Source organism: Sminthopsis crassicaudata, chromosome 6 (genome assembly GCF_048593235.1).
Source record: "Sminthopsis crassicaudata isolate SCR6 chromosome 6, ASM4859323v1, whole genome shotgun sequence".
Classification (NCBI taxonomy): Eukaryota; Metazoa; Chordata; class Mammalia; order Dasyuromorphia; family Dasyuridae; genus Sminthopsis; species Sminthopsis crassicaudata.
The window spans coordinates 151,682,391-151,705,584 of record NC_133622.1 but is presented as its reverse complement, the minus strand read 5'-3'; the positions used below and the strand labels follow the sequence as shown (position 1 = coordinate 151,705,584).

Below are 23,194 nucleotides of genomic sequence, written 5' to 3'. Positions count from 1 at the left end.
ACACAAACCCTACCATAGTAATGTAGTAAAAATGAAAAGCAATGGGGACAGTTTTGGGGTTGTTATGAAAATAAAATTTTGGGGTCAGCAGAAGTGGATGTTATGGGTCCCCTTGAGGGGGGAGATTTGCATTTTTTTTTTTTTTTTTTTTTTTACTATTTTAAGTGTCCTTAGGGCTTATGAAGTCCCATGTTGGCCCTTGTCACATTTTGCATTACAAAATAGAGATGGGAAATTTGTGCTTGGGAAGTATCAACTTGTGAAAGTTGGATTCATGTAAAACCATTTATAAACACATTACTCATTGAAGCAGGAACTAATAAGCAGGAAATTTTCTGAACTAATGAATAAAAAAAACTCCTTTTATTCTGTACCAGTCAGAGGATCATACACGGAGATCTGTAAGGCCCCTCAGATACCATCTAGTATAATTCCCTCATTAGGAAACTGAGGACCATAGAAATCATACAATTAATAATCATCAAACATGATGTTTGAACCTAAGTCTTTGACTGGAGGATCAATATTCCATGCAAATATTTCCTGAATAAGTCATATCATTTTGGTCTATACATTTATTTTTATTTATTTATTTTTTTGCAGAGGCAATTGGGATCAAGTGACTTGCCCAGGGTCACACAGCTAGGAAATATTAAGTGTCTGAGGCCAGATCTGAACTGTGGTCCTCCTCATTTCAGGGCTGATGCTCTTATCTACTGCACCACCTGGCTGCCCCTATACATTTATCTCAATAAAAAAGTAGAATTTATGAAAGTAAAAAAGTGTGACATACACAGATGCAGCATGAAGATTAGAAAGTCTCATGTCATTACTGCCTTTTGGAGGTAACTTATCATCCAAAGGGGAAACAAAATGATCAGTAGGCACTTCAAACTGGTCCAGAAAGCAGAAGTCAGTTTCTATGGGCATTGTGAAGTCTGTCTTTGTGCTGCTATCAACTTCTGAACCATCGTCTTCTTCCTAGAGAGACACATATCACAACTCTTTTCTTAAACTGGTTACTATCAGTGTCATAAATATATTGAATAACTATTATCAATGAGATACTTGGGAAAGTGCTGTAAACATGTAGAAATAGAAATTCATATTGCTATATCCACAGGGACTACACTGAAATATTACTTTATAGAGCTGTATTTGCACATCTGCATACACTATCCTACACAGACTCGAAGATATGCACCAATGCATTAAACAGTAAAGCAACTTAAGTTCTTAAAGATTTAAAGATGAATAAAGGCAGCAAGAAGACAACATAGCTAGTAAACCTTTCTATAAGCACACTAGAGAGTAGGAGGTTGGCTAAAAATTCCTGGGGAATTTGTAAAAATAGACTGATGAAAACCAGAACCACGATTATGTGGAAATTCATATCTTGGGGTGTTTTGTGGCTTTTGAATTTGAGGGAAATAATATTCCTATTTAAGTGATAAGCAATTTCAGGAAAAAAACTGTACTGAAGAAACCTGAGCATTGCAATTTAATAAATGAGGCTGTGAAACATTTTTTGGTTGCTTGAGGGCAGCGATAAAGATGGTTAGAAAACATTTGAGGAGGCAAAAAACCTTTTATCTAATGGCAGTTTAAGAAGACATGAATTCCTGAGTATTCATGAGAATTCAAAGAATTCTCAAAACTAAGACTATAAAGATGATGCCCTCCATATTTCTCATTATAAAAACTAAATCTACAAGGAGGTAATAGGTTAAAAAGCCAACTAAAAGATTTAGCAATCCATGCTAGGGATGCCAGACATTCTATCAGACAGAGGCAAGAGAAAAAATTTTATAGAAATTTCTTCAAAATGGTGATTTCTTAGAATGACTTAACAGTTATATGAATTCATGACACCAAAAGAAATTGATTTATGTGAAACTTATTGTACAAGGCTCATTGAGGGCACATTATAGGAAGATATGGCTTCAAAGGTTATAATAAAAGCAGAATTTAGTGAGAAAAGGGAATCTGGATTCACATACACACACAATTTTGTACTCGTTTAAAAAAATTGTTTGAGGAAAATATGAATTTAGAAGATGCAAACTGCTTTTGTAAATCTCTCTTCAAAAAAATTATCCCACTCTTATTTGCTTATCAATAGAATAGGATGTAGATTTTTTAAAAAGACAAAATCATTTTTTTATTTTTCTTTCCAAGATATTCAGAATGGGAAGAAAAGAGAGAAAGACAGAAAAATACAATCAAGTTCTCTATTTTTTCAAATCTAAACCAAAGACCTCAAGTAATTTATGGAGTCTTTGCTATAGGCAGCTTACTAATATTTGCCAAAATAACTAATTTTCCTGAGCTATAATGAGTAGCTGGAATCAGAACTTAAAATAAATTTTAAAATCACTTCAGTCGTCTTAAAGCACTCCGTTTATGATGCTAAAATATTTTCATTAAAATTTAAATATAGTTTTTAAATGTTTATTAGACTTAATTAAATTAAACCTCATTTTTAAAAGGCCCTGAATTAGGTGTTTTTTCTTTTTCTGCAATTGAGCAGATTTCATCTATCAATTAAAACGGGCCAGTTACTACATAAGAAAACCTTAATCTAGTATAGTTAAGGGTACATTTACTTTTAAAAAATCCATTTAAAATAAGTAATGGGAGTCAAAGCTGAAAGGAAGAACCTGATCTTAACCATCTGATTTTATAAATTAGAAAAGTATTAACGACTTGACCATGACTCATAATTGTCTCCTAATTTCCAAATCCAAAAGCACTTCTTTAGCCTGAACCTCTTAGGGTCTTTCATGTGGATCCCCCTCTTTTCGTTGCCATACTCTTCTCTTTGGGGAATTTTTTTTTTTTTTTGATTCTATGCTGGCTTTCTCACTCTTGCTCCTACTCTTACCATATATCTGATCATTCCTTCTCAGATTTCTTTGATGGATCTCCATCCTGTAAATTGTGGCTTTTCCTAAAAGGCTCTGATGGGCCTTTTTCTCTTCTCCCTCTTTACTATTTCACTTGGTGATCTCATCAGCTCCCTTATATTTAATTTTTCTCTCTATGCAGATCCTCAGATCTATTGATCCAATCCAAATCTCTCTCCCTACTTTCAGTTTAGTATCTTCCATTGACACTGGCCACCTTGCTATTCCTTGAAAATGACTCTCTAGATATTATATACTTTCCCAAGCCTGAAATTTTTCCCTCATCATCTTCACTTTCTGCCTTGCCCTTCAACTAAAATTCTACTTTCTGCAAGAAGTCTTTCTCAATACCCTTTAAAACTAATGCATTTCTTATATCATCTCCATTTTAACATATATGTATCTTGTTTGTACAAAGCTGTTTGCATGTTGTCTGTACTATTACACTTGAGAGTTGGATGTGTTTTTTTCTCTCTTTCTTTACATCTCCAGTAATTAGCCCATAGTGTGGGTCACAGGACTCTGACAGTACAGTCATTGACTAAAAAGGAGAAAGCATTTGAAGAAATCAAAAAATGACAGAGACAAATATCTGATTAACTCATATTTATAAGAAACATGTAATAAGAGGGACTTCAGAAGCAAGTTCTTTCACATAGCCAAGGATAACAAGTGTAGGAATAGCACTAAGTAAAAGTGTAGAATAATCTCCAACTTGTTAACAATTGTTAAGGAAAATAACAATGGCCTCTTAAAACTGGAGGATGGATGATGAAGTGAAAGGGGACAGATCTATCATAAGATGAGGTTATATAATATTAACAAGAAAGAGAAAGCAGAGTTCATAAACGTTTCTCTGTCAAGAATTATCAATCCTTTCCAGTTTGAAGAAAATTTTTAAAAAGGAAAGAGTCACTCAAGAAAGGTAGGAGGATATAATGATATAGTATCACCTAGTCTTTAGAAATGAAGTCAAGTGTTAAAAGAACTTCTCATGACGAACAACCACTGTGATTACTAGACAAACAAATATCAGTAGCAGACTGGAAACAGGAAGCATCCCAATTTTCCAAAAGGAGGGACTAGAAAGTAATTCGGGAACTACTTTAGGATTACTTTTATCAATCTGTAGTCAACAGAGTGGCGCCAATTACCCAGCTAATTTCATTTGCCCTTTTTGATATTATTAATAGACAGACCAGGAGAATCTGCATTTCATCAAGGTCTCTGGCAATGTCGCTCAAGATGTCCTTGTGTTAGAGAGCTAGTCTTCAAGTCAGTAAAACCTAAATTCTGACAGTAGCTCTGACCTCTCAAACTCAGTTTGTTTATTTGATGAGAATATTATTTATAATGTTATTGTGAAATTCAAATAAGTTAATGAATATAAAGCATTTTTGCAAACTTTAAAGTATCATATAAATGTCAGTTATTTTGATAAGATAGAAAAATGTGGCCTAGATTGACTATATGGAATTCACACTTGGTTGTATGACTAATAGATTAATACTACCCTATACTGGTATCATATGCTTCTGTCTTTATAGGTCTATTTTATCCACATTTTTGCTAATAATTTAGATCAAAGGTGTCCAACTCAAATAGGAACAGATCCCTGTTGCCTGTATATTAACTTATAAAACCACCAATTAAATTATTTGTTTATATTGTATTTTTGTTTATCCTGTCAAACATTTTTAAATTACATTTTAATCTGGTAGATATTGCCAGATATTTTGGCCTTCAAATCTGACACTTGATTTAGAAGAATGCATGCTTCTTAAACCTATGAACCAATGAATCTTGGTTGATAAAACATTTAATGTGATCTAAGACAATTTTAACATATGTATGATGTCCATATCAAGGAAGGCAATAGACTCACTATACTTATCACTACACTTATCAAAAATGTCATGCTTCAAGACAAATTACTTGTTCAGAAAGCTGTAATTAAAATAATGAAATGGGTATGAAATATACCATATAGAATGGTTAATGAGAGTATAGATGTTTGACCTAATGAACAGAAGAGTTGGGGCTAAACTAGCTTCCTTTTCTTTACATATTTGAAGACTGCTATGTCGAATAAAGATTTGACCTTGTGGTGCTCTAGAAGGGAAAGCTAGATGATGCAAAACTAGGCTCTATGGGTAGAAGAAGCAGCATATAGAAGAGAAATTTATAAATATATATATATATATGCATACACAATTAGAAAGCTCTAGAAATGGAATGGACTTCCTATATATAACACTGACAAAGAGGGTAAGAAAATGATTTTAATTATAGGATAAGAATTTTTAAGCATTTCTTTTTAAGGACAAATTGGAAGCATCTCTACAGTTCACGTGGTAGGACAAGCACTATTAAATTCTGAATGTTACCAAGAACAAGTTTTCTTATGTAGAAATAGCTCTATCATATGTATATACAAGAATAATGTTCTAATTTTCATGCCCAAGTATCCAAATTCCTAGAAAAAATCATGGTATTTGAAATGGGCAACAACTTGATCAGAGTTAAAATACAATATCAGCAGCTTTGAAGTATCCTTGCAAAAGATAAATGAAAATATTTGAGAATCTGAAATTTCACTAGTTTCTTGGTCAGCCATGTTGCAAGAGTTGCTGTGCAATCACATTGTACTGAAGATAGCTCAGAATTAAGATCTTCAAATATGAAAAGTATGGCAAAAAATAGTGCTTTTTTCCCCAAGAAATCTAGTTAGGAAGACATAGAGCAGGAGAAAAATCCTAGCAGAGGGAGAAAAGTATGATCTCATTTGCTAACTGAATTGTCACTATGTGGAAGTTAGAGAGATTTCAAATGAAGAAAATTCATTACAGAAACTTGTATTATTTATGAAATCAAACACCAAGATACACCAAAACTCTTTATGGCAAAGGTGTTGTTTTTAAGAAATGAAGCAAAGGGAATAAGCTAATCTATGATAAAAAGAAAAAAAAAAACCTGTTAACAAAGTTCATATAGTTAATGATTTTCTGGAGACATTACAGAAAAATAACACTGGAAAAACACATATTAATACAGTTTTCATTAATACTTCATAATTATTAGCTAGTAGTTTGATGTCTTCACCTTGAAGAAGGAAGCTGTTTCACCTTCGATAATTGGTTGTAGCAAAGGACTTCTCCGCTTGTTGGAAGGAGAACCCTGTGACAAGCATGAACAAATATGTCATATTGTGAATCACATTCTCTTCCTCCTCTTTCTCCCAGCCCTCTCTCCCTTTCTTTTATTTTAGCCAACAGTTTATATTTTAACTTTTCTTTAGAGGAAAATAAGAATCATACAATATGATCCAGTTATTTATTTGTTTAATTTAATTTTTACTATATCCAGCTAGGAAAGAATCTTGCTGAAAAGTATTTAAGATGACTGGTTAGAGCTGATGTCTCCCCAATTAACAATTCTATTCTAATGAATAGCCTCTCTATTAACAGAAGCCCCAAGGGAGAAATGTAATCACAAGAATAGCATAGGAGTTTCAGGGTCAGAAAAAAAAAAAAAGTTCAATTTAACACCATAAGTGAATTCCAATTACCACACAAAGTGACAAGATGTAGTATCTAGAGATGTTTTCAAGGTGTGTCATGAACATGTTAGTAGAATGATTGGTCTTAATAATAATAACATTATTAACAATTATTACAATAGTAGCATTGAAACTGAGTTGTCATCAGGAATTCTCTGGCAAAAAGGGAGGCAATATTAGAGACAACACCGTGTCAAGAAAAGGCAGCAAGTAGCTATATTAATGTTTGTGTGTATATATGCCTTTCTCAAAACCAATGTACTCTCTGTGAATGCAGAAGAGAATGCTACATTCTAAAACATTATCATCAAGAAGTAGAATGTATGATAGGAAATAGTCCAATAAATTGAAGCCATTCCCCATCACAGTGGGGAAAAGCACTATTCTTTAACATAAATCAACCCAAATACAGAGGGGTCAGAGAAGAGAGAGCTTACTAGAAATAGTCAAGTATTGTGGACAATAGGATTATTTCACAATCCTTTTAAAATTACCTTCCTCCTTTTCCTTTCCATAATCCCTTTTAACTCCTTAAGTTCTCTTGCCACAAATGGGAGTTTGTCTTTCTGAAGCCAGGATCCCAAGATCTTTCCTTGGGTAAAACTTTCAAGGATAGGATAGGATTATAAACCCACTTCACAGGGAGGGGGAGGCCTGGGATTGCTACTGTTTTAGCTTTGACTTTGCTTATAAGGAAGCACTGAGTGCTATTGGTGTTCTTACACAAGTCTGCAAAGATAAAAAATTGAAAGGAGGTTGTTTGAGAGTTGTTATGAGAGAGCAGGATTAGAGGATTGTCAATAGATTATGTGTATGGGCAAAATACATTTCCCAAAGGGGCAGGAAAAATCATAATTTAGAAGACAAAATGAATAACTAAAGCTGATGATTAAAAAATTGTATATTTTAAAGGGGGGAATTTGATAAGCTTTATTTGATCAGTTTTGCCTATTTGTGGCAAGTATAGCGTATATGTTTGTAATGAATGTAATGAATTCCTCGTTCTTTCAGTTAGCTGATTAAAATGTTAGGCTTCATATGAAGAGAGGTGGTATTTACATTCAAAGAAAGAAATGATACATATTAATATGTATAGAATAATTTATATGCAATTATATGCAAGTGTACTATATATATTTGTGGGTGGTACACATACATACACAAATCTATTTGTAACTAACAGCAGATATCTCTCAGGTAAGGGGAAGGAGAGAAAAAAAAGAAAAAAAATAAATCTATGTGATAACTTTGTTGTATATTTGGAGGTAATAGCAAGTTGTATTTTGTAGATTTAAAGTCTCATATGCTATCACATTTTTATTATACTGTTATGGAAATGCTTATTTTATTCCCTGAATTTAAAGTAAAATAAATTAAAAATGAATTTGTTAGGCTGTTAAAACATAATAATGAAAATTTGGAAAGTCACCTTTATACTGAAAGTAAGGAAAGTATTCTACTCACAATGCTGGGAATGGCAGTGGCCCGTGACAGAATCTGTTTGACCAATCTATATCTGTCATATAATGGCTTCATAACCTGACGTTCATGCTTTGTTACCTGAAAATAAGAACAGGGCAATTAGTTCACCTTTCTGCTGGGTGTGATGCCAATTATCTTAGTAAGCAGAGCTGTAGGGTTAAAGAAGGAAAATTATTCAATCCAAGCCATAAATCTTTGAGCTAAGAACCATTTATGTAAATAATACCATTTAGTTAATAAATATTATCAACATATTTAAGATAATATTAATAAATTATGTCAAACTTTTAATAGCATCATTTTCAAACATAGGTAACAATACATGTGATACTCATATAATATATATATGTATATATATATATATATCATATGTGTGACTCAAATACCTAATTCAAATATTTAACATTAATCATAATCTAATGTCATAATCTTCATAATCTGGATCCAACTTATTATTCTAATTGCTCTTCTCCTATTCCCCATCCCATACTGGTTCTTCTGGTCATCTGCTTGATCCTCCCCCCACATTCCACTCAAGCTGCTGCCTTTGAGTCACTCCTATTCCTCCAGTAGATCCTTGTAGATCCCAAAAGAAAAACAAACAGCATTTCTAGCTGGGTTTGTCTGTACCAGAAATTCTTTTTATTTTATTCAGCAAGAAGGCTACCAGAAAGGGTAAAGATTCCTATCTGTAGCAACCTGCTGGCTGAGCAGTTGTAGATTATGGAATAATGGGAAAAACTTGATGATTGTGACTAAGCATTGGTATTGATTAGTTCAATCAACCAGAGATGCATTTATTGAACACTTATTATGTTCCAGCCACTAGGAATGGGTATATAAGGGCTATAGCCAAAGTTTCAATGGATTAAGGAACTCCTAAGGTGAGGAAATTTCCTTTTCCAATGCAGACCGATATGGATATAAATATAATTCATGCCAGAGGTAGAGCTTGACCCTAGCTTTTCTTAACTCTGAGGCCATCCCCTATTTATTACTCCAACCTGGTTATCTGGGCACAAAGGCCAAAACTGAAACAGTCTGATTACAAGAGGTTTACATTTTATTGAGAAAGAAACAAGTCTACACTTAAATGCTTAAGTACACTTAAAGTCTAGTTCCTAAACCTAGTTCTCTTACAAAAAAAAAAAAAAAAAAAAAAAAAAAAAGAAAAGATACTTCAGATAGCAGGGGAATTTAGGAAATGGCATTGATCATTGGAGGAAACTATGAACTCTGTGAAGCAAAAGTGAGGAGGAAAAGGATGACATATATAAAGAACAGGTAGATTAAAGGCATGTTGAGAAAATGTTGTGTGTAAATTACATGAAAAAGTCAGTCTAACTGGATCAAAAAATGTATCCAAGGGATTGATGTGGATTGGAATGAAATGGAATAAGAGCATATCCAAGTTTTTATGTGTCAGAGATTGCATCACAGACTGAATATGTTTCTCAGAAAGCAATTCAAAAATATCCATGGCTTTGAAATTTCTACCGTTATTCATGTCTCCTCTTCCATTCTAATGGGTGATTGTAATTGCTTGGCTCTCTTGTGCCAAGATGATTTTTTTTTCCTAATTCATATTTGCAGGTTGACCATTGATACAAACAAATCACAATGAGATATTTATTTAGGATTTGGAGTAGTTGTGACGGGCGAGTTTTGTTTCCTCCTAGATTAACTTCAAAGTTATTTCTTTAGTAATGATCTAGCCTCAAAGTCTATAACTAACTGAACTGTTGATAAATTTGGTAATCACAAAAAGTTACTAAAGTACCTAATTAAATGTTTGACTTTAGTCTTTAAAACCCTTCACAATCTGGATCTGATTGATTCTTCTAGTTGCTCCTATCCTACTCCCCATCCCACACTGGTTCTTGTAGTCACTTTGACCTTCTGTATCTTTCCCTCACATTCCACTCCAGCTGCTGCCTTGGATCACTTCTACTCTTCCAGCCTCTCTCCTTACATTCATTTCTGGGAATCCATACCTCTATTCAAAGATCAGCTCAAACGTTACTGCTTATACAAGGCCTTTCTCTATTTTCATCGATAGTTAAGGCTCTCTCCCCTCAAAATGAATATATCCACTATATGCTTACTTATATCGGCTGTCTTTTAATCTTAATATCTATCACATAGTCAGGTTGCAAATAGGAACTAGACCTGTGATTTCATTGGTACTGGGAAATCCTAGATGGATAAACCCACTCTACCACTGTAGGTTTGCAAGATGTGACTTGAACCTGAGTTATGCTAATTCTGAAGTCAGCTGTCTAACCATTAAAAATTTGTAGATTTGAAGTATTGGTATTGCTTGATTTGCTTGGCAGAAAATTAGAACACACTTTTACTTAAGAATGAATGAAATATAGAAATAAAGACTTGGCAACGCCAAGGAATCAAATATAAATCTTCAACTAATGTTCTATTCTGATCTATATTCCTGTAATATACCCAATTAGATAAACATTACAAAGTTTGGGAAGGATGTCTAATCAATTATCTACTATTTATTAACAGAAAAGATGTTACAAAGATAAAATTTGAAAGCTGTTTATCTTTTGTCACTGATTTATCTTTACCAAATATACTAAATTCCTCCTAAATCTTGAAACAATACTTATTCTTTAAAGGATTTTGTGGTTTTTGTTCAGTCCTGTCTGATTCTTTGTGACCCCCCATTTAAGGTTTTCTTGGCAAAGATACTGGAGTGCTTCTGTCTCCAGCTCATTTTTACAGATGAAGAAACTGAGACAAAGTTAAGTGACTTGCCCAGGATCATATAGTTGTTGAGTGTTTGAGGTCACATTTAAACTTAAAAGATGAGTCTTCCTGACACCAAACCTGTTACTCTATCAACTGTATGACCTAGTTGCTCAATTTAAGTGAGATTAGTTTAAAATTTATGTTTATAAAGGAAATAAAGTACTGATATTTAAAATTATTAGTTTATATTATAAAATGATCATGTTATAGGACATAAAATACTGATTTTTTCTTTTTGCTTATAAGAGGTCAAATCTTCCATGTGGTGAATATAATAAAGGCCTGAGTTGTTATATGGACTTGCTGAACATTTACACTTGTGCTGCCCATCTTTTTTTGTTTTAAATAATAAAAGCATTCAATTGGTTTTAGAGATAGAAATGAAAATTACCTATTTATTAATGTATCTAACTTTTGCTATTAGAAAATAAAGTAGAAATTGGGTCTTTCTGATACTAGAGATTTTCTGAGGCAAAGAAATGATCCACTAGAGTTCTCTTTTATTACTTACTTACAATGGCATGGAAATGACTGAGTTTTTGGAAGAAGTTAAGATCTTACTCTAAGCAGAGTCCCAGCTATGGGAGGTCCTAACAAGCTGGGAAGGGCCCAATCACATTGTATACCTGTTGTCTGAGAATATAGCAGCAGGGCAATGAATTTTTCAACCATTATAATTCTTAAAGGTCAGAAGTTCTAGGTTATTGAACTGCCAGATTATAAAAGGATTGCAAGGAATAAAATAGCCTCTCCAGCCCTCTAGAACTCTAAGGAAGCTCAGAAACTGATCATAGTAAGACCTGTAGTCTTTTTCTTCCATGAGAAATTTAAAAAATCAATTGATGGCCAATTCTCCAGGTATATTCCCCAGGATGAATCAACTCTGGTCTCCATCCCAAAGCCTGAGTTTCCTGTTCCCTGGTGGAAATGTCTAGTTTTGTTTCGCCCAGATAAGAATTCTATAAATTCTATAAATAACTCTTTCACCTTTGCCTGGCACCTAATCTCTCCAGGCTTGCTCCTTCACTCTAAGAACACTTCCTCACTCAATACAGCTTGCTTGCTTTACTTTTTCTCTGTCCACTTTCGTCTTTTGTTGCCTTTATACAGTGGGACTCCATCTCTCAACCATACCAGTTTTCTCCTTAGAAACATGAACCATAATTAAAGGCTGGGAGTAATGACCATAATAGTTACACCTATATCCCAGATTTAGGGAATGTGGAATGCAAAGGCTGGATTTGGAATTTTGTGCTCCAAGGCTGGGGTGCTCTCCCCAATCCCAGGGATAGGACTAGGGCCTCTACCCCAAACTCTGTGTCTCTAAGGTTTTTTATCTGGGAAAAGGTAGTTGCAGATAAGGCAGATTGTTCCCTTTTCTTGAACTCCACTTGAGATTCTTAACTTTTCTAAGTCTGTAATGTGAAAGGAGTACCTTGTAATCTACTTTGGTAAAAGGAGAATCCCCCACATGGATCTGTTAAATACTTATGTACAGGCAATTACATGATATAGAGGATAGAACACTATTTCTAATATCAGAAAGACCTTAAAGTCTGCCTCAGACATTTATATTTAGTAGCCCTTTGGTGCTGGGCAAGCCACTTAATCTCTCTCAGCCTCAATCTTTCCTTGTCTGTAAAGTGGGAATGGGCATCCAGCTAGTGCAGTGGTTAATTCAAATCTGACTTCAGACATTAGCTGTGTGACCCTGGGCAAATCATTTTGCCTATTTGCTTCAGTTTCCTCATCTGTAAAATAATCTAGAGAAGGAAATGGTAAACTATTCCAATATCTTTGACAAGAAAACCTCAAATGAAGTCACAGAGTAAGGTACAACTGAACAACAAAAGTGGGGATAATTGTACCTATTTCACATGTTGTTGTGAGGGTTAAATAAGATAACATATGTCAAGTATTACAATATGAAGGATTGGCCCAGATCATCAAGTAGAAATTCCTAGTCAGGAACTCCCTATACTAATGTAAATCATCAACTGTTTTGAAATTTATAGTCAAAGTAGAGATTCTTGATCTGGGAGTCTGGGAACCTGACATTTTTGAATAACTATATTTGAATATAATTAACTTTTTTTGTAATCCTATGTATTTAATTTTATGCATTTAAAAATTATTCTGAAAAGGGATCCATAGTTTCCTGGAACATAGAAGGGTTTAGAGTTTTGCCTAGGGTCATACAACTTTGTGTCAGAAGTGGGACATGAATTCTATAGGCAGTTCTTTTTCCATAAGTAAAAATATTAACAATCATTTTTAAGAAGGAGAACTCATGACTTTTACATAATCTTTGTTACTTTGCTTCAGATTTTTTTTAAAGAATATAGTCTTATAGAAAATTGAAAATCAATTGACTTCCTGAACTTTTGTGCTATCATCCGTCTTTCTAGAGGATGAAACTATAGGGGAAGTTAGACAGTGGTATATATGAAGGAAATTAGATTTAGACTGATCTTTCATATCTCATATAAGAGATAAACAGATTAGAGAAGTATTGGGAAAAATTTCTTATTAAACCTATGAAGAGGAGAAATTCATGAACAACAAGGAATGCAGAAGATCCCAGGAGTAAAATGGATAATTCTAATTACATAAAATCTAAACATTTTTGCACAAAATATCTAATAAAGGCAGGATTAAAAATGAAACAACTGAATGAAAAATATTTGTAGGAAGTATGATTCAAATTTATTGATAAATGCTCTAAGTGTATGAGCAGACAGTTCTCAAGAGAGGCAGCCCAGGCTATCTATAGTTGTATGAAAAAAAAAATACTCTAAATCACAGCCAATTAGAGAAATTTAAATTAAAGTGATTGAGATTTAACCTCATACTCATTAGAACGATCAACATGAAAAAAGTAGAAAATGACAAATGTTGGATAAGTTGTGAGAAAACAGGCACACTGATACATTGTTGATGAACTCATGACTAGGTTTAATCATTTGGAAAGCAATTTGGAATTATGCCTAAAGATTTATTGAATAAAGTGCTAGGCCTAGACCCACAAGAGATCAAAGAAAGATGAAAAGATCCTTTATGTACAAAAATATTTACAGAAGTTCCTTTTGTAGTGGCATAAAATTGGAGACTAATGGAATGTACTTCCATTTGAGAAATGGCTGAATAAATCGTGGCAAGTGAATAGGATGGAGTACTATTGGGCTTAACAAATAAGAAAATTTCAACTGATGCAAGGTGAAGTACAAAGAACCAGAAAAGCAATTTATACTTTAACACCATGTTGAAAAATAAAATGAACATGACTGGGAGAAAAATTTGTACAATAGCAACTTTAAAAGCTGTAACAACTGTGATTGATTCGATAACCATTCATGATTCTAGAAGACTGATAACCAAACATGCTAGAGAGATGATGGTTTTATAATACAGAATGAGTCAAATCTTCTTATCTACGTCTGTATATAATTCATTGAGGGAATTTGTTTTTGCTTGATTATACATTTTTGTTATAAGAAAGTTGTGAAGTTTTTTTATAGAATAAAGAATATAAGGAAGAGAAAATAAGCCTCTGCCAATTTTTTTTTTTTTCCATAGAGAGGTAGGGGCTGCTACAAAGGTGAAAATGTACTTTCAGATGAATATTATTAGTTATACTTAACTGTTTTACTTATTACAAGAAGACTCTCATCAAGTAGAAATAGTCTGTATATACAATTTAAAAACAAAACAACAATTTTTAAAAAAGAATAAAAACCAATGGATAGAAGTGATTGGGACTAGAAGACAAGCCTAATTTACTTCTACGGTGAAAGAAGTCTCTCTTTTCAAATTTAATTTTTATTTATTTTATTAAATACAAAAAGACAAAAAACCCTGAAACATTTCCCTGTACACAACATAAAGAGATTCAATATAAAACCATGAAATTTCATTTTACAGTGTTTACTTTTTTTTTTTTTTTAAACTAAGCAGTAGAAATACTACATAACATTTTCAACACTACCCTGCTTTTCTGTGCTTCCTTTAAAGTTTTCTTTTGTTCTCTGCTTTGGACTTTTAATGCTTTTTTCTAATTTCCCTCCCTACCTCAGGAGATGATTAGACACAAATATGTATGTATATGTATGTTTATATATGTAAAATTATACTATATATACTTCTATTTGTTAGGGTTTTTTTGGAGATAGAATCTTCATAGGTTCTTTGTAGATGATTTGAGTATTTTCAATATTCAAAATGACAATCATTCAAAGTGGTTTTAGAACAATATTTTTATGAGTATAACATTCTCTTGTTTCTGCTAATTTAACTTTTTATTATTTCATGCAAAGTCATTCCTTTTCTTATAGCACAACAGTATTCATCACAATTCTATATCACAATTTGTTTAGCTATTCCCCAATTGATGGGCATCACTGAAATCTAGTTTTCTGTCACAACAAGTGAGTTATAATTTTTTGGAATTTGTAAGTCTTTTTTTCCCCTAGTCACCTTGATAAACAGACCTAATAGTGGTATTGCTGGGTGTCAAAGGATACACACACTTTTTTTATAACTCTTTGGGCTTACTTTCAGAATGTTCTCCAAAATGGCTAGGTCACTTCACAGTTCTATCAACAGTAAGTCCCAAATGTGATGACAGAACTAATTTAAGGTATATGTACTGATTTAATGGAAAGGAATTAAAAAAAACTGTAAGGAAACACAAACCTAAAAAACATTACCTGAAATTTGAATGGATTAACAAATAATCTAATAAAACAAGAAATAAAATCTAAAAATAAAGACAAATATAAAATTATATGGAGCAATCTTTCAAGCATAGTAATAATATTAAATTTTTCCAAATGGAAACATGAGACTAGAGCAAAATTTGGTACAAATCAGGTGAAATAAAAAATATTCATAATCATAATGTCAAAAGAGATAAATCAGGGTTCTACAATGCAATAATTATCAGCACTAAAAACAAAAACAACCCTAAGTATATGGATTTTTCCCCCTCTCTTTACTCCTCTGTAATATCTTTTAAAAATAATGGAGACTATTTTAATGATGACTTATTGAATGTTTTGTGTTATGAACTGATGCTAAGTGAAATGAGCAGGACTAGTATATCATTATATACAACAACAACACTATATGATGATCAATTCTGATGGACATGGCCATCTTCAACAATGAGATGAACCAAATCAGTTCCATTAGAGCAGTAATGAACTGAACTAGTTATGCCCAGGGAAAGAACTCTGGGAGATGACTATGAAGCACTATATAGAATTCCCAATAACCCTATTTTTTTTCTGCCTACATTTTGGATTTCCTTCACAAGTTAATGGTACACTATTTCAATATATGTATATATATTGTATTTAATTTATACTTTAACATATTGTAACATGTATTGGTCAACGTGCCATCTGGGGGGAGGGGGAGAATAGGAAAAAATCGGAACAAAAGGCTTGGCAAATGTCAGTGTTGTAAAATTATATATCTTGCATGCATATATCTTGTAAATAAAAAGATATTAAAAAAAAGAAGAAGAATGTTATGTATTAAGGTCCTGAGTGGTGTGTTGAACAGAGAAAAATTAAAAAACTGATCCCCAAGGCAAGCAGGATTTTATTTTCATGGTCTCGCCCTCTAGGGAGGTTGCCTAGTTTGAAATCCAAGCTATGGCAAACTCTTGAGACCACTTGCTGTAGGGGTCTCGAGCAGTCTCACTTTGCCACATCTTGTCAGAAATCTCACTCATGCCCTTGAGCTAAATTTTTCCTATAAATAAAGTTATTCAAAGGCTTTTGCCTTCCTTTGGGTCAATCCCACACACACTCTGCCTTGTAGTGTCTTTCCCCTTCCACTTCCCCCATGCCATGTGGTATTTTCCCTAAATCTCCTCCTAATCTCCTCCTTATAGCTAATTAACTCTTTTAGAGAGCTAAAGCCTTTTGGGGATTTAGCCTGCCAGATTAGAACACGTCCCCAATCTCATGGAGTGCTTGCTCCCTTTAAATAACAATAACAACAATTGTGAGTTCCACTGAGAAACCTGTCTTTCATATACTCTCCCAATTCTATTTCATGTTTACCACTTCTGGTATCTATGTATCCCTTCATTTTGTAATCTATTTCCCTAAATAAATCTATCTTTTGCCAAAGAGAATAGCCAATGTAAATTCTTTCCGTTGAGTAAACCCCAACTTTTGGTGCCTACCATCATCTGGTGTCTACATTACTCACATAAGTATATATGGGTATGTATTAAAAAATATCTTAAACCAGATATTTTGGAGTTCAGGAGCAAATGTTTTTCTCCTGCTGTCTGCTTCTTAAAAGTCAGTTCTGTTTCACAAAGTTAGAGGATTTATCCACAAACATATTTGCCAGGAGGATTGTCAAATAATCTTTTGTTCAGAGCTCTGGAGAATTAGGGTTATTTTTGGTCCTATGCAGGTTGCAATACTTGTGAGCATGTGCAGCCTGAACTAGATTAATTGGGAACTATTTTAACAAGATAAATATGCAATGGAATGCAGATGATGTTTATAAGTAGTATTCTAAGTCAATATACAGCCCACAGAGACACTTAAATATATATATAGTTTAGTGGCAACTTCCATTTCCATTTGAGTTTGACATTACTAGTGAACACTATCTCCATTATATATTTTTAGCAATTCTGTCAAAAGCAAATCAATTACTTTTCTGGGGAAAAAGCACAGATCTTTCTTTCAAGAGGAAGTAATATTTAAATTTACTATTTAAAGTTCAGGGTTCAACCTCATTTCATATATCTGAAATATAAGATTTTCTTTGATTTCTAGACTGATTAGTTGTCAAAAAAAAAAAAAAAAAAACTAACTTGTAGGATGCATTTGGTGCTCAATGTTGTATCTTAGTCAGTTCCAGGAGAACAAACTACTTATATCACCCTTTTTTTTTTTTTTTTTTTATTATAAAGGGTTAAAATTTTGAGTTATATTCTCCCTTAACTGGTAGCATAATCCTTTTGGTATAAGACAAGGGACAATGAGTAAGAAGTAAAAAGAATAAGAAAACTTTTGATAAAAAACTGAAGGCAATCCTTGAAAAGGATATTAAAAAAATATTCTTGGTAGCCAAGAGGGATGAATAGAGTAGATGAATAGGTTATATTTCAATTTGGGCATATATATATATAGATAGATAGATAGATAGATAGATAGATAGATAGATAGATATATACACACACATACAATTTAAACACTAGTACTAAACTTTTTTGCAAGCAAAGTTGATGTAATAATATTAATAGCTTTTATATTATTTATTTATATATTATTTAATATGTTCTCTCATTTGAGCAACACAAAATCTTTATGGCTTATTATCCCCATTTTACACATGTAGGCAGGAGTAGGTTGAATCTGTTTCTTTGTGATTGTTGGCTTTCACTGGTGAGCTTTAGCTTATTTGAGTAGCCCCAGGCCTATCATGCCAATAGCAGCCAATTCTGCCAAGTGCCTCTTTACTTCAATCTCTTCCAACTCAGAAGTTATCAAATCAATATTTCTATTGTCCTCTGACTCCAATCACCATTCTTTGTGTCTTCTCTGTTCAAAACATTCCTCTTTCAATCATTCTCTTATATATCTTGTCTCTTTTAATTAGAATAAATTCTTTAAGGATTGGAATTGTTTTAGGGATATTTGTACTCCCATCACTTAGCATAGTGCCTAGAATATAACAAGCACTTAATACATGCTTTTTCCTTCATTTATTCATTTGAATATATCTATTAAATATGAAGTAAGAATACTGGTAAGCAAATGACAAGAAAATCAAGCAGGGAATTGGATTGAAGGATTCAAAAGATTAAAAGCAGAGTCCAGAAAAAAAATAAACATATATATCAATATGAAGCAATTTCATTTGCTACTATGGAGTTCTGAATTCTGAAGCCCTGTAAACATAGTTCATGATTGAAAATGTCATTATCTGTTAAAATTTTTTAATTTTTTTTTTTATGGTTCAAATAAGGAACCCCTTCCTACCAATCTAGCTCTATGAATGTTTTATAATTGACAGTCTTTTTTTTTTTTTTTAAGGGAAATTTAACCTTTTTTAATTTATTTTATTCTGAACTTAAAACAAGCATTTCTTTCCTTTTCCTTTTTTTTTTTTTTTTTTTTTTTTTTTTTTTTTTTGCTGAGGCAATTGGGGTTAAGTGACTTGGCCAGGGTCACACAACTAACAAGTATGAAGAAGTATCTGAGGCCATATTTGAACTCAGATCTTCCAGATTTCAGGACTGGTGTTCTATCCACTGCTATCATCTAACTGCCCCAAGCATTTCCATAACATACCAGAATAGGGGGGAAAGTTTCATGATGGTACATGAAACTACAAATTTATTGTGTACAGCTTGCTATTGCTTCTAAATATATAGCTTACAGTCTTAAAGAGGCATCTGAGGCATTGAGATTAAAAGACTCTCCTTTTTTTTTTTTTTTTTTTTTTGCTGAGGCAATTGGGGTTAAGTGGCTTGCCCAGGGTCACACAGCCAGGAAGTGTTAAGTACGTGTCTGAGGCTACATTTGAATTCAGATCCTCCTGAATTCAGGGCTGGTGCTCTATCCACTATACTACTTAGCTGCCCCCAAGGTCAAAGAACCACTAAATATAAAAGGCAGAACTAGAACTCAGGTTTTCCTGATTCTAATGCCAACTTTCTATCTATTCTATTATACTGTCTTTTAATCAAATTAACTCTAGAGGAAAAAATGAATTATTATTTAAATGTAGGACTATTTACTTTGAGAGAGGTGAAACCAAAAGCTTATTTTTTTTTAAAACCATGTAACACTCTCAAACTCTCATTCACATCCATTCCTTACCCAAGTTATCTCAATTGAACTCATATTTTTAAAAGAATATTTATAATAAATTCTATGTTCAAAACAGAACCTGATTGGTTTTTGCTTTCTAGTTATATGACACTCAGTTGTAAAACTCATTGTTCTTTGATGAAGTTAGCTTTGGGAATTCTAGATTGTTTATTTGGCAACATTACGGATTATGGGAGTATGGGACTGGGAAAGGAGAAATCATGATTTCAGGAAAAGTAGGAAAAGCATTTTTTCTTTATGTCTTAGAATACCTAGGGAAACACTGAGAATACAATTGACAGTTAATGAATGAAACAAATTAAACTTGTTACTTTAGTGAAAAAAAATGTCTCCTGTTATAAAAAAGAAAAAGGAAATCTGTGAAGTCTGAATTAGATCAGGATCAGCCAGAGTCAGGATCAGTCAAAGTCTTTGGTCTTTAGGGGGAGAAGTAAAGATGATAGACAAGACTACCACAAGCTCTCCACAACCTCCCTTCTCTTCCATTCACCTCCAAAGTGACTTTGGCTTGTCTTACACCACTCCCTAATCCCTCCTACAATTCTCTGTATACACCAAAAAGATCTAGCCAGCACAGAATAGTGAGAAGGACCATTTTTCCAATCATATGCTAATAGAGTATTGCCCAATAGATAATTAGCCTTCAGTGCTCAGTTGTCTGATTCCAGTGCACCTATTCAGTTTCAGCCCTTTACAGAAATCCCTGCTTAAAATCTATCAGAAATTAATGAATTAAACTATAGTTAAGAATTTTAAGTTCATACTATATGTAGAACACGTGTGGTAATGGGGAAGAGAGCATGTTGATAAGATATGGCTCTTGCCCTGACACACCTGATAATAACCTAATAGGAGAATATGATTCATACAGAGTAACTCTAATAAAAAAAAAAATAATGATGTCTCTGTGCTTTGGAGAATAAAAGGCTTAAGGGGAGGAAAAGATCATTGCTACCAAGAAGGATCAGGGAAGTCTTCCTAGGGATTGTAGCACTTGAGTTGAGCTTTAAAGGATGGGTAGGATTTTAACAGACAGGTAAGAAGGAAAGGGCATTCTATGTCTAGAGAACAATCTGAACAAAAGCCAGAAGAAAGAAAAGTAAAGGACTTATAAAGGCCATTTTCAGTTCTCCAGATTTAGCCAAAACCCAGCTTCAGGAAGGACATGGGAATAGGGTAGAGGAAGTTGTGGTAATAGGAAAAAAGACAGGAAAGATAGAAAGAATGATGCCAGATTGCATGAAGATCTTGAATGCCAAGAGTCTGTTGTTTACTCAACAGGCAAAAGTAAGTCAGAAAGTATTTTTGGTAGAGAATAATATGACCATATATATGGAAGTTCAAAATGGTACGAAGAATGGATCATTATCTCAAAAAAGGCAATTGTAGCTACTGTATCAATTTAAAGATTCATTAACTAGACCTTCTCATCGGTAGGGATCATGGATCGTCTGGCTTAATCCTTTTATTTTACAAGTAATAATAAAGAAAATGAGACAGTTGAGTTGACCAAGCTAATTACAGACTGCCAATGCAGAGCTTCCCAGCCAATCCCACTGCTTTTTGATTTTCATTAAGGGAGAGAGAATCATCCTATTACCAAATTTTATTTGAAAAGTGATTTTTCTTTGGAATCTTTGGGATGGCCTTTTTTAGGTCATAACCTTTATTAGGCTGTGAAAATCCCTCCTAGAATAAAAGTTTGGTTAATTCCAATGAAGACACAATTTTTTTAAAATTTACTGTTCTAGGGATTTATTTTTTGGAGGAGGAATCACCTTTTATCAATGCAAGTCAACAACTCCTCTACCAAGAGATGAAGTGATTTCCCCAGAGTCATATAAGTGATATATATCAAAAGTGGAATGAACCTTTCTTGAATCTAGGGCAAAGCAATTTCATTTTGCAAACCAAGAAGTTTCTGCCAAACCGAAAAGATAGAGTAGCTTACATACCGGTCTTCCATGGATGCTCTCATAATACAACAAAGATTTCTGTAGAGCCACTTTCTCAATAGCAATCTGCTCTCTGGTCATGTCCTATGTAGTGGAGAAAGAAAAGAAAAAATAATATTTTATTTAAATTACTTCTTCAGTTATGGAATATTATTGCTCTGTAAGAAATGACCAGCAGGATGAATACAGAAAGGTTTGGAGAAACTTGCATGAACTGGTGCTGAGTGAAATGAGAAGAGCCAGAGGATCACTATACACTTCAACAACAATACTGTATGAAGCTATCTTCTGATGGAAGTGGATATCTTCAACATAAAGAAGATCCAACCCACTTCCAGTTGATCAATGATGGACAGAAACAACTACACCCAGAGAAGGAACACTGGGAAGTGAATGTAAATTGTTAGCAATACTGTCTTTCTATCCAGGTTACTTATACCTTTGGAATCCAATTCTTAACATGCAACAAGAAAATTGGATTTACACACATATATTGTATCTAGGTTATACTGTAACACATGTAAAATGTATGGGATTACCTGTCATCTAGGAGAGGGAAGGAGGGGAAAATTTGGAAAAATGAATACAAGGGATAATGTTATAAAAAAATTACTCATGCATATGTCCTGTCAAAAAAATTTTTATAATTATAAAATTAATAAAAAAAAAAAGTTACTTCTTCAAATAAAAACTTGAAATGCTTATTATGCCATTGGTTCCCTTGTCCTACAGCTAATTCTAGAATTGGCTACTAAGGACCCTTTGAACAAATCTGTCAGAATACATTATCATTACATTATTACCATCAATAATAAATAGCTATTGAGTTCTGAGAGTTAGGTGGTAAGCAGATAGAGCACTGGTGTTATAAGCAGGAAAAATGGAGTCATGAAGAGGATGTGATTGAAGTAACTAATTAACTACTGAAAATATCTCCACATTATATTGAAGAATGGAGTATCTGTGACAAGCTATTTTGCCTTAAGGTAATATTTTATTTCTAAACAGGAATGATTCTGCTTAGGTCTAAGAGTTTTGATTGCACTTATTTTATCACAGAGAATCATCAATTGAGTGGTAACACAAATACAAAATTGAATAAATTGACCTAGACTTCAAAGGGATGATCTAGATCAGACTTCTCATTTTACAGATAAGGAAAATGAAATTTATGGAGGTTAAGTGACTTGCTCAAATTCAGAGAGGTAGTTTCAAAGGTAGAATTCTGGTTCATGTCCACTTCAAAGGAGAGATCTTTTGACTACAACATGCTACTTCACTTAACCCAATGAATTCCTTTGTACAAAATCTAGAATACAAATTGCTGATTTTGCTTTTTCTCTAATAATCATTAAAATCAACTAATATCAATAATGACTATGCTAAGTATTAGGAATATAAAGAAAGATAAAAAGATAAGTCACTGTTCTCAAATCACAGTCCAATATGGAGGATTAGGCTATATATTAGCTTGTATAGAACATTTATGTGATATATGAATAATCATTCTCTACTTAGTATCTGTGATATATAGTTGTTATATCTACCACATTTTTAAGGGCCCAGAATTTAAGGCTCTGCTTCATAGGGTACTGCAGAACTCCAATGCTAAGGCTATATAGTGGGGGCTCAATGCACATTTTTGAATAA

At 33.2% G+C, this 23,194-nt stretch overlaps 1 protein-coding gene across 5 annotated transcripts in view; it reads right to left on the bottom strand.

Annotated features, from left to right (window-relative positions):
• Positions 1 to 23,194, bottom strand: part of FAM13A (family with sequence similarity 13 member A) — a 196,013-nt gene that overhangs the window by 37,460 nt on the left and 135,359 nt on the right. For all 5 annotated transcript variants that reach the window (XM_074275303.1, XM_074275302.1, XM_074275298.1 and 2 more), the window contains 4 exons: positions 21,545 to 21,628; positions 7,930 to 8,025; positions 6,009 to 6,083; positions 794 to 981 (listed from right to left, as the gene is read on the bottom strand). In XM_074275303.1, coding sequence (XP_074131404.1) covers positions 794 to 981; positions 6,009 to 6,083; positions 7,930 to 8,025; positions 21,545 to 21,628 — 443 coding nt within the window. The remainder of the gene's footprint in view (positions 1 to 793; positions 982 to 6,008; positions 6,084 to 7,929; positions 8,026 to 21,544; positions 21,629 to 23,194) is intronic.